General features: G+C 35.1%; 1 protein-coding gene across 3 annotated transcripts in view; it reads right to left on the reverse strand.

Moving 5' to 3' along the window:
- Positions 1-12546, reverse strand: part of ADAM10 (ADAM metallopeptidase domain 10) — a 120205-nt gene that overhangs the window by 34235 nt on the left and 73424 nt on the right. For 2 of the 3 annotated variants that reach the window (XM_024568482.2, XM_045201189.3), the window contains 2 exons: positions 4154-4303; positions 1649-1741 (listed from right to left, as the gene is read on the reverse strand). The exons of the other annotated variant lie outside the window; for it this stretch is intronic. In XM_024568482.2, coding sequence (XP_024424250.2) covers positions 1649-1741; positions 4154-4303 — 243 coding nt within the window. The remainder of the gene's footprint in view (positions 1-1648; positions 1742-4153; positions 4304-12546) is intronic. 3 annotated transcript variants of the gene reach the window in all.

Consider the following 12546-nt stretch of genomic DNA (forward strand, 5'->3'; position numbering starts at 1 on the left):
GTAATATTAGCTACAAATTAAAATGGTATCTAAATTTTAGTTACCTAATCATATCAGATGATTAAAAGTTAAATATCTGCTAATATAAATTTCAAGTTAAGTGATAAGTCACACTTAAACTAGTTTTAAACTAGTTTTTTAATCCCAGTTAAGGGCCTGAAAACAATCAACTGCCACATTACCCATTTGTATACTACATGCATTTCTATAACGCAAATTATTTTACTCAAAAAAATGTACTTCACTAAAATTTGCTCAGATGGTCTCTACTGTTCACTATTTTGCGTTTTATTGCTCTGCCTACTAAATAGCAATAGTTACACCAGTTATTACTTTTACTCACTCATTTAAAGATTTATATTGCTCTCAAAATACATGAAAGCAATTATGAATAGTTCTTTATTTTATTTCTATAAACCACATTTCACTTTAAATTAACCCAATTTAACATTTAATACTACTTCTAAAAGTGAGGACCATTTCAGCTGTGTTAATTAGATGTATTATATGTGTGTATTAAAATTATAATCTAGTCAATCATATTTCAAGAAACATAAGAGCACACATATAAAGAAACGTTATGGCAAATATTTTTGTAAAATGACTTTTTAAACTCAGGTTGTTTATCTAGTTTATAAATTCAGATTCTTAAAAGCTACACACATTGAAAGAATTCATATGTAGAAAAAATGTTAAGACAATTAGCCTAATTTTGTTAGTAATTGAATATTTACTTATTTGCAATACGATTACAATTAATGATCAGTGGCTCTGGATCAGCATTTCTTTGGGAGTCTCAGTTGATGTCAATACAAAAAAGGTTTCATGGTCAAATGTGTTTAGAAAACTATGGGTTTCTGCCCTGGCTTCTGTGGTTCAGTGGATTTGGTTCACCGGCCTGTGAGCCAAAGGGTCACTGGTTCTATTCCCAGTCAGGGCACATGTCTGGGTTGCGGGCCAGGTCCCCCATAGGGAGCGCACAAGAGGCAACCACACACTGATGTTTCTCTCCCTCCCTCTCTCCCTCCCTTCCCCTCTGTGTAAAAATAAATAAATAAATAAAATCTTTAAAAAAAAAAGAAAGATACAGGTTTCTTTCCTGAAGGACTTCTCAAACCTGAGATATGTTAGTGTATACTGAATTTTCAAGAAGACAGTATACAGTATTAAGTATTTCTCCATCTTCCAATTTTATGTAACCATGGATCTGCCTTCCCTCTGCTGGAACACAAGTCAATAGAGTGCACAAAGCAAATCTTAGGAAAGTGGGGAATAATATCAAGGGGAAAAAATGTCAAGTACTATATCTGTAGTTATTGAAAAGTTAGGGCTTTCTAACTGGAACGTTAATCAGATAGCAAGAAAATAGTACTATCATACTTATTTTGCAGCCCAGATTAAAAGTCCAATAGATTTCATTCTTAAATCATAAATGTAGGTATCGCTCTGTGTGCATGCATATGTATATGTGTATAAAAACCAAGATTAACGAAAAAACCTAGAGTTAACCAAGTAAACTGCATCAGTAAATACAATTTAAACTATTTAATGCGTAAAAATTAAGTTAAAAAGAAAGTATTTTCCTTTTTGTAAACATTGTCCTTATTGTTTCTCTTTTTTAGCTTTCTCAACTATTAAAACTCCTTACTCTTATGCGTTTCACCATGAAACTGATATTACGGATTCCAGAGAAGTCTGTGGTCTGATAAATTGTATCAATCGCTTTAACATGACTGGATATCTAAGGATTAAAAAGAAAGAGATATTTTAGATATAATGTTAAAATATGAAAAAGATTAATTTTCCATCTCCCAAATCAGGAATTATTCATGTTCTACCACATTCAAAATTTAAAATGTCTACATCATATACCAGATGAAAGAATCAAACACATGAGTAAACTGGAGCTATAAAGGAAAGAGTCTGTGCTTTTTCCAGACTCTTCTCTGGTCCACCCTTGTTCAGCCATATAAAAAACTCTGTTTCCTCAATCCATCCTCCAGTATGTCATCTTTGCGCCTTTTCACTTGCTGTTCCCTTATGCCTAGGGTATATTCATCCTTCAGACTCAGCTCAAACATCTCTGAGAACTTCCCCGATAACATAAGGACACTCAGTCATTATCTGACTTTGGTCTTCCTGTTGCTGCACTAGCACACACTCTGTAAGTTTTGTTGGCTACTTACTATATACTAGGCACTGGTTTAGGTGCTAGGGATATAATGATGAACAAAACAGAAAAGGTCTCTATAAATTTACAGAGATATATCTGCTGGGGGGGGGCATGGGTAATAAAAATATAAATAATATATTTAGATTTTGCTCAATTTTAGGAAAAGAGTAACATGGTGATAGAATACAAAATGATCCTCGGTTTACGCAGATGACTAACAAACTGGCTTCTAAACCCCTCTCTACACAATCTTCCCACTTTCATTTATAAAAAGCACCTGCTACTATTAATGTGAAAACATATATATGTGTGTATATAACACATACATATGTACATACACACATATAATATTTATATAGTTTCTTTGAAGATGGTCAAGTAGAAGCATTAACAATAATAATTTCAAAAGTAGCCCAGGTTGCTGAACGCTGATAAAGAAAGTCCTAACAGTGCTGATGGGGCCCATTATAAACTCATGCCGTCTAACCTCAGTTTGGCCTAACAGTCCTCCACTCCGTTCTCAACAGTGGTGGTTCAACCATTTCTCCACAGATGATTACACTTCATACTTCACTGACTTCCCATCTTTATCTGTTTATACCTTCCTCAAAGAGTCATTCTTCTTTAAAGGGTAACTTTTCTTAATTCCTGATCCTAGTCCTTACTGGATCTTCAAGAACATTTTTTCCCATCAATTTTTCTTTCACTTACATGTATCTTATACTGCTTCTCTACTGGATCATTTTCCTCTTCCAACCAACTTCTCAGGTAATCCCCACCTCCCTTTCATTCCCAAATATTTAATATTATTGTAAGTCACCATATTTTGTTGTATTTTTCACATTTCCTAAAACTCTCACTACTTCTGCCAACCCATTCCTTACTGTTGGCAACATTTTCACCCTCACAACTCTATTGAGAGCTTGCCTCAAGCTCATCAATAATCTTTTCTAGTAACTAGAAATCAACTACCTCTTGTACTCCATCTATTTTTTCCAGCATTGCTGAGGTACAATTGATAAATAAAACTGTAAGATATTTAAAGTGCACATCAGGAAGATTTGACATATGTATACATTATAAAGGATTTCTGCCATGTAACACATATACTTGTTCTCTTTGGTATCTCGGTAAGATGACACTATTGACTATGCATTTCATTTTGAACCTTTGTTTCTTCCTTGGCTAGTTATTTAATTCTACCTCTTTAATTATGGCTTAGTCCATAGCTTCTCTTCCTTATCCTATTTACTATATACAGATATTATCTCCCAGTTTCTGCCCTTTTGACTTCATTCTCTCCCTTTCTCTCTTATACACATAAATTCCATGCAGAAAGCTCAAACTTCTCCAAAGTTCCAAGGATACTGATACATTTTCAGTATCCTAAGGGCACGACCACCTAGCTTTCAAACATGTCAAAAATTAAGCTTCTCACCACTACCAAAATGGGTTCACCATTATACTACAGGCATGCATCCTCTCAGTCTCAAATCTTTACAGTCAAATGCATTCAAAAAACTCTCACTGGTTACTTTCAACATGAAGAACATATTGAAGGGTTTAGCCAAAAGTTGAATACTTTAATAAGGGGTGAGAAGACACAAATACAAATTAATAATGTAACTTAGAAACCACTAAGTACAATGGGTATACAGAACAGAAATTAAATGCTTCGTGTTGAAACAATTCCTCTATCCTTCCCCCTTTTAAGACCACAAATGAAAATCCAATCCTCTTTCCAGAGCTAAGCTCCAATGTCATCTCTTTCATAAAATCATTTTCTTACAATGACACTAAAATATCCTAACTGGTCTTTCAATTATCTGTGTACTTATCTTAAATATTTTATCATGCCACAATCAAAAACATATACTCTTTGTTTTTCCAAAATGAGGTATGTGCTAACTTTAATTCTTAGAGGAAAATGTTTCTATAATGATACAAGAACTCCTAAAATAGTAGGAAAGTTATAAATACCTGGGCAATCACAGCTTCTCGTGTTCCATAATATTTAAAGAACAGATGATCAGTCTGAATATAAAGCTGACAAGTATTTTTTTCAGCTGAAGTTGTACGTTTTTTCCTCAAGAGTTCTGGACCATTAACAGCATGTTCTTTTTTATGTGTCTACGTCAAAAAGAGAGTCGTTTCTAATCATTGGCATGCTTCACTTTTATAATTTTATATACTTAAGAGTAAATGTTATAAACAATCTCATATTCTCCTTTACTATTAACACCATAGGCATTTCCCCATGCCATTAAAAATTCCTCATAAACATCACATGTAGTCTCATACTGTCTACTGTATAGATAATTACTTATTCAAGTGATTCTTTCATTTTTAAACATTTTAAAACATACCTTTTAATATGTAATCATTTCAATATAAAGCAAGTCTTATGTGTGTTTATAAAACCTTGGTATCTTCTTCCACCTCACCTCTATACATCCAATCTATCACCTAGCCCTGTCAAATGTCTCCTAAATACCTAAGGAACCTGCCTATTGTATCTCTGTGTCCATCACATTAGCCCAAGCTACCATCACTTATTACCTAGAGTACTGCAATTAGAACAATACGATCTATCTATATCCACTATTGGTCGTTAATCTATTCTCTATACTGCAATCTTTTCAAAATGCAAACTTAAAAATATTACCCACCTGCATATATTTCAATAACTTATTGCTCTAAGGATAAAGCCTTCAATCGAGCAAATCAGCACTACAGACTTTACTTACCTGTCCAGCTTCTTTCCATTTTGTATTACTTCACAGAGAGACACTACCACATTACACAACTCTAGCTCTCTATGTACAGCTACACAGACCTTCTTTCCAACCCTCCAACAGCCTGCCTTTCTCCTGCCGCAGTCTTTGCACATGCTGATTTTACCCCTCCTGATCTAGTTAACTTCTTCATTCAGACTTAGCAAAGGTTAACTCACCCATTATACCACTTCACAGAACCATGTGTCTATATCCTTACACAGAGTAACCGTACAGTTTCTTATGTGGTTATTTGATTAATTTCTGTCCCCAGCCCAACACCTATTACTTCAACCACTATAACATGAGTTCTAGAAAGAAGACACTATTTCTGTGTTTGCTTTTCACTATATTGTTACTACCTAACACAGACTTGGCAGGCAAACTGAATGCTCAATAAGTATTTAAAGAATTAGCAATGCAACTGATCCAAGCACTTAAACATTTGTTAACATCTAAAAGCACCATTTTAGCCCAGACCTGTGTGGCTCAGTTGGGTAGGCATCATCCTGAAAAGCAAAAGGTCGCCAGTTCAATTACTGGCCAGGGCACATGCCTGGGATGCAGGGTTGGCCCCTGTTCGGGGCACGCGCAAGAGGCAACCAATCGATGTTTCTCTTTCATTCAATGTTTCTCTCCCTCTCTTCCTCCCTTCCCCCTCTCTAAAAAATAAATAAATACTTAAAAAAAATATATAAAAGCACCATTTTAAAGGAATTTTATTGACACTGTAATAAGAGAATTCTAATTAAAATTTAAGCCACAATTACAAATTTACATTTTCATTCTCCCTTGACAACTCCATGTTCAACTTTCTCTTCAGTATTGTCTTCATTTTAGTATTACCTATTTATACTGAGTACATCATTCTGGATTAGCTGTTTCAAAACATTCCATTTTCTTCTCGTTTCGACTGTTTCCAATGAGAAATAAGCTGTCATTTTCACTGTTGCTTCTTCAAAGTTTACTGGGCTGTTTTTTATTGGTGCTTTTAAGAGTGTATCCATTGGTTTTTAGATTTTTGTAATAATGTGCTAGGGTGTTATTTTTATTACAAAGTATTTCTCCTGCTCTATTTACAAAGCTTACTGAATTTGTTGTTTGATATCCTGCGATATTTGGAAAGTTCTCTGCCATTATTGTACCTATTTCATCTCATTTTTTCCTCTATAAATTATTTTTGTTAGAATTTTTAAAATATATCACCTATGTCTCTTGTGCTCTTTTCTGTATTTTCTATCCTGGGTTGTTTTCCACATTTTTTTATTGTTGTTCAAGTACAGTTGTCTCCATTTTCTCCCCACCACTCCCCCCAACCCCAGCCATCCCCACTTCCCACCCTTGATCCTATGCCCCTTTGGTTTTGTCCATATGTCCTTTATACATGTTCCTGAAAACCCTTCCCCTTTTTCCCCCAGTTATCCCCTCCCATCTCCCCCCTGGTTACTGTCAGTTTGTTTTTACTTTCTATGTCTCTGGTTGTATGTTACTTGTTTTGTTGATTAGGTCCTACTTATAGGTGAGATCATGTGGTATTTGTCTTTCACTGCCTTGGCTTATTTCACTTAGCGTAATGCTCTCCAGTTCCATCCATGCTATCACAAAGAGTAAGACTTCCTTCTCTTTTACGGCCAAGTAGTATTCCACTGTGTAAATGTACCACAGCATTTTTATTCACTCATCTACTGATGGACACTGGGGTAGCATCAAAATCTTGGCTATTGTAAATGATGCTGCAATGAACATTGGCATGTATATACACTTTAGAATTAATTGTTTGGGGTTCCTTTGGATACATTCCCAGAAACAGGATTCCTGGGTTGAAAGGCAGATCTATCTTTAATTTTTTGAGGTATATCCATATTGCTTTCCACCATGGCTGCACCAAGATTGCTGTATTCCCACCAACAGTGCATAAGGGTTCCCCTTTTCCACATCCTCGCCCACAATTGTTATTAGATTTACTGATGATAGTCATTTTGGCAGGTGTGAAGGGATATTTCATTGTTTTAATTTGCTTTTTCTCTGACAATTAGTGATGTTAAGCATCTTTTCATATGTCTTCTGGCCATCTGTATGTCCTCATTAGGAAAGTGTCTATTCAGGTCCTTTGCCCATTTTTTAATCAGATTGTCTTCCTGGTGTGGAGTTGTATAAGTTCTTCATCTATTTGGAGATTAACCTCTTACCAGATGTATAATCAGCAACATGTCCTTCTACTCAGTGTGTTGTCTTTTCATTTTGGTGATTTCCTTAGCTATGCAAAAACTTTTCAGCTTGACATAGTCCTATCTTTTTATTTTTTATTTTGTTTTCTTCGCCCAAGCAATATATTAGAAAAAAATATTGCTAAGAGAAATGTCCAAGATTTTACTGCCTATGTTTTCTTCTAAAATTTTTATGGTTTATGGCCTAATATTTAAGTCTTTCACCCATTTTGAGTTTTTTCTTATATATGATGTAAAAAGGTGGTCTAGTTTCATTTTTTTCCATGTAGGTGTCCGATATTCCCAACACCATTTATTGAACAGACTACCTTTATCTGATTGTATGTTCTGCCTCCTTTGTCAAATATTGACTATAAAATGTGGGTTTATTTCTGGGCTGTTTTGTTCCATTGATCTGTCTGCCTGTTTATATGCCAGCACCATGTTGTTTTGATAACTATGGCACTGTAGTATAATCTGATATCAAGTAGTGTGATTCTTACAACTTTGTTCTTCTTTCTCAAAACTACTGTTGCTATTCGTCTTTGGTGGTTCCATATACATTTTTGGAGTATTTGTTCTATTTGTATGATATACTTCATCAGTATCTTGATAGGAATTGCACTGAATCTATGGGTAACTGGGTATACTATGAACATTGTGACGATGTTAATTCTTCCTATCCATGAACACAGTATATGCTTCCACTTATTTGTATCTTCCTAAATTTCTTTCTTCAATGTCTTATAATTTTCTGAGTACAGGTCTTTTACATCCTTGGTTAAATTTATTCTGGGTATTTTTATTCTTTTTGAAGCAATTTTGAATGGGATGGTTTTCTTAGTTTCCCTTTCTGACAGTCATTATTGGTGTACGAAAAAGCAATTGACTTCTGGATATTTATTTCGTATTCTGCTACTTTATTGAATTCATTGATCAAGTCTACTAGTTTTGGGTGAAATCTTTATACAGAGTTCTCTATATACAATATCATGCCATCTGCAAATAATGACAATTGTACTTCTTCCTTTCTAATTTGGTTGCCTTTTACTTATTCTTCTTGTCTGACTGCTTTGGCTAGAACTTCCAGTACTATGCTGAGTAAGAGTGGTGAAAACAGCCCTGGATATGGCTCAGTTGGTTGAAGCATCTTTCCATACACCAAAAAAGTTGAGGGTTTGATTCCCTGTCAGGGCACATACCTAGTTACAAGTTCAATTCCTGGTTGGGGCATGTATGGGAGGTACTGATGGATGTTTCTCTCTCACATCGATGTCTCTCTCTCTAAAATCAATAAACATATCCTCAGGTGAGGATTTTCTTTTTTAGATTCTAAAGTATTTTTTAATTGATTATGCTATTACACTTTTCCCAAATTTTTCCCTTTTATCCTCCCTTCACGCTACTCCCCACAACCTCCAGCATTCCCCCCTCCTTAGTTCATGCCCATAGGTTGCATAAATTCTTTTGAGTCCTGTTTCCTACACCATTTTTTATCTCTCTTCATCTATTTTATGACTACTAATTATGCTTCTTCCTCCTTGTACCTTTTCTCCTCTATTCCTCCCTTCCCCCAACCCAAAGAAACCCCTCCATGTGATGTCCATTTCCCTGATTCTGTTCCTGTTCCAGTTGTTTGCTTAGTTTTTATTTTCGTTGTTTTTCTTCTTTTAGGTTCAGTTGTTGATAGTTGTGAGTTGGTTTTCATTTTACTGTTCATAGTTTTGACCTTCTTTTTCTTAGAGAAGTCCCTTTAACATTTCATATAATGGTTTGTTGATGATGAACTCCTTTAACTTGACCTTATTTGGGAAGCACTTTATCTCCCCTGTCATTCTAAATGATAGCTTTGCTGGAGAGAGTAATCTTGGATGTAGGTCTTTGCCTTTCATGACTTCAAATACTTCTTTCCAGCCCCTTCTTGCTTGCAAGGTTTCTTTTGAGGAATCAGCTTATAGCCTTATGGGAACTCCTCTGTAGGTAACTGTCTCCTTTTCTCTTGCTGCTTTTAAGATTCTCTCCTTTTCTTTAATCTTGGGTAGCTTAATGATGATGTTCCTTGGTGTGTACCTCTTTGGGTCCAACTTCTTTGGGACTCTCTGAGCTTCCTGGACTTCCTGGAAGTCTATTTCCTTAGCCAGATTGGGGAAGTTCTCCTTCATTACTTGCTCAAATAAATTTTCAATTTCTTGCTGTTGTTCTTCTCCTGGAACCCCTATAATTGAGACATTGAAACGTTTCAAGTTGCCCCAGATGCTTGTAAGTCTCCCTTTACTTTTTTGAACTCTTGTTTCTTCATTATGTCCCAATTGGATGTTTATTTTTCCCTTCTGTTCCAAATTGCTGCTTTGAGTACTAGTTTCCTTCCTGTCACTGTTGGTTCCCTGAATACTTTGCTTTATTTCATTTTGGGTATCTTTCATTTGTTTTTTCATTTTTTGACCAAGCTCAATCAGATCTGTGAGCATTTTGATTACCAGGACTTTAAATTCTCCACCAGGTAGGTTGGCTATCTCCTCATTGCTTAGCTCTTTCTGAAGTTTTCCTCTCTTCTTTCATTTGGGCCATAGTTCTTTGTCTTGGCGCACCAGTCTGATTGTTCTGGTTGATTTTTTTCTTTGATTCCTTGATTGTCAGAGTTCCATGAGTTTGATTTTCTGGCACTTCTGGTTGTTTATTGATTTTAGATTGGTTTTTATCCTCCTTTTGGTTGTGCGAGGAAGCGAAGGGTTTCTGCCTATGCCTCCATCTTGGCCAGAACTCCCCCAATCATCCCTTGGGTGAGTATTAAAAACAAAACAGTGGTGACAGTAGACATCCCTGTCTTGTTTCCATCGTAAGGGAAATATTTCCATTTTTTTCCCATTGAGTATGATGTTCACTGTGAGTTTGTTATATATGGCCTTTATCACATTGAGGTATGTTCCTTCTATTCCCACTTTGCTGAGAGTTTTATGAGAGTTTTATAAATTAGTGCTGGATTTTATCAAGTGCTTTTTCTGCATCTACAGATATAATCATGTGATTCTGTCCATTTTATGTGGTGTATCACACTTATTGACTCACAGATACTGTACCAACTTTGTATCCCCAGAATAAATCCCATTTGATCATGGTGTATGATCTTTTTAATGTACTGCTGCCTCCAGTTTGCTAATATTTTGCTGAGGATTCTATAATCTATGTTCATCAGGGATACTGGCCTATAATTTTCTTTCTTTGTCATGTCTTTATCTGGTTCTGGAATTAAGATACTGCTGGTCTCGTAAAATGAGCTCGGGAGTCTTCCCTCCTCTTTAATTTTTTGGAATAATTTGAGAATGATAGGGGTTACTTCTTCTTTGAATGTTTGGTAAAAATTCGCCTGTGAACATATCCAGCCTAGGACTTTTGTTTATTGTAAGTTTTTTTTATTCTGCTTCAATTTCACTAGTTGTAATTTGTCTAATCAGATTCTCTGATTCTTCTTGATTCAGTTTTGGAAGATTTTAAGTTTCTAGACATGTATCCATTCCTCCAGATTACCCAATTTATTGGGATGTAGTTGTTCATAATAGTTTATTACAATCCTTTGAATTTCTTTAGTGTCAGTTGTTACTTCTCTTTCATTTCTGATTTTATTTATTTGGGTCCTCTCCCCCCCCCCCCTTTTTTTTTTTGCTGTGTCTGGTTAAAAGTGTGTCAATTTTGTTTATCTTTTCAAGGAACCAGCTCTTGATTTCACTGATCTTTTGCATATTTTTTTAGACTCTATTACATTTATTTATGCTCTGATCTGTACTACTTTGGGCTGCTTGTTGTTTTTGAAGTTCCTTTAAGTGTATATAGTTAGACTGTTTATTTGAAATTTTTCTTGTTTCTTAGGTAGGCCTGTAATGCTATGAATTTCCCTCTTAGGACTGCTTTTGCTGTGTCCCACAGATTTTGGGTTGTTGTATTCTCATTTCCATTTGTTTCACGACAACTTTTGATTTCTTCCTTGATCTCATTGTTAACCCATTCACTGTTTAGTAACATGTTATTTAGCCTCCATGTCTTTGTGTTTTTCAGGTTTTTATCCCTTGTGATTGATTTCCAGTTTCATAAAAATAGTCAGAGAAGATGCTTGATATGATTTCAATCTTCTTAAATTTATTGAGACTTGTTTTGTGTCCTAACATGCGGTCTATCCTATAAAATGTTCCATGTGCACTTGAAAAGAATATGTATTTTGCTGGTTTGGGGTAAAATGGTCTTAAGATAACCAGTTAAGTCCATCTGATCTAGTGTGTTGTTTAAGGCCACTTCTTCCATGTTTACTTTCTGCCTGGAAGACATATCCATTGATGTCAGTGGGTGTTAAAATCCCCTGCTATGGCCCTGGTTGGTGTGGCTTTGTTGGAGCATCATCCCATGTACCAAAGGATTGGTGATTCAATTCTAGGTTGTGGGTTCAATCCATGGTTGAGGCATGTATGAGAGGCAACCAACTGATGTTTCTCTCTCTCTCCCTTCCTCTTTCTAAAATCAATAAACATTTTTTTTAAATCCCCTACTATGACTGTATTACTGTCAATCTCTCCTTTTATATCAAGGTTTGCTTTACATATTTGGTTGCTTGTATGTTGTACACATAAATGTTTACAATGGTTTTATCCTCTTGTTGGATTTCTCCCTTTATAATTACAATAGTATCCTTCTTTGTCTCTTACTAAAGCCTTTGCTTTAGTCTTCTTAGTCAGATGTAAGTATTGCTACCCCAGGTTTTTTTTCCTTTCCATTTGCATGTAATATCTTTTTCCATCTCTTCTAAATAAATTTTCAAATGAGAAAAAAATATCCTTTATATTTATCTATACATTTGTGTTCTGTTCTTCACTTCTTTGTATAAATCTGTGTTTCCATCGCCTATCCTTTTTCTACCAGAAGAATTCCTGTCAACAATTCTTACAGTGTAGATCTCCTACACACAAATTCTCTCAGCTTTTGTGTGAAAAAGATCTTTAATTTGCCCTCATTTTTGAAAATTATTTTCACAGAATATAGAATCCTAGTTTGGTAGTTTTTTTTCCAACACTTTGAAAATTCTTTATATAATCTTCAGTTTTCACTGTGTAAGGAAAAGCTAGCAGTTATTCTTGTATTTGTTCCCCTGTACAGTGTATCTTCTTTTCTCTGTCTACTTTTATTTATGGTTTTCTCATTTTCAATGGTTTCCAATAATTTGATTATAATATGCCCTGGTATGTGTGTATCTTCTACCTGGGTTTCATTGCGCTTCTTGGACCATAAGTTAAATTTTTCTTCCTATTTAAAAATTTGAGACATTAATATTTGGAACATTTTTTCTGTATCCCCTGACCCGAGAGTCCAGTTATTTTCTCTCTCTGGTAGATCTAGATAGCTTCTATTG

Source organism: Desmodus rotundus, chromosome 7 (assembly GCF_022682495.2).
Source record: "Desmodus rotundus isolate HL8 chromosome 7, HLdesRot8A.1, whole genome shotgun sequence".
Classification (NCBI taxonomy): Eukaryota; Metazoa; Chordata; class Mammalia; order Chiroptera; family Phyllostomidae; genus Desmodus; species Desmodus rotundus.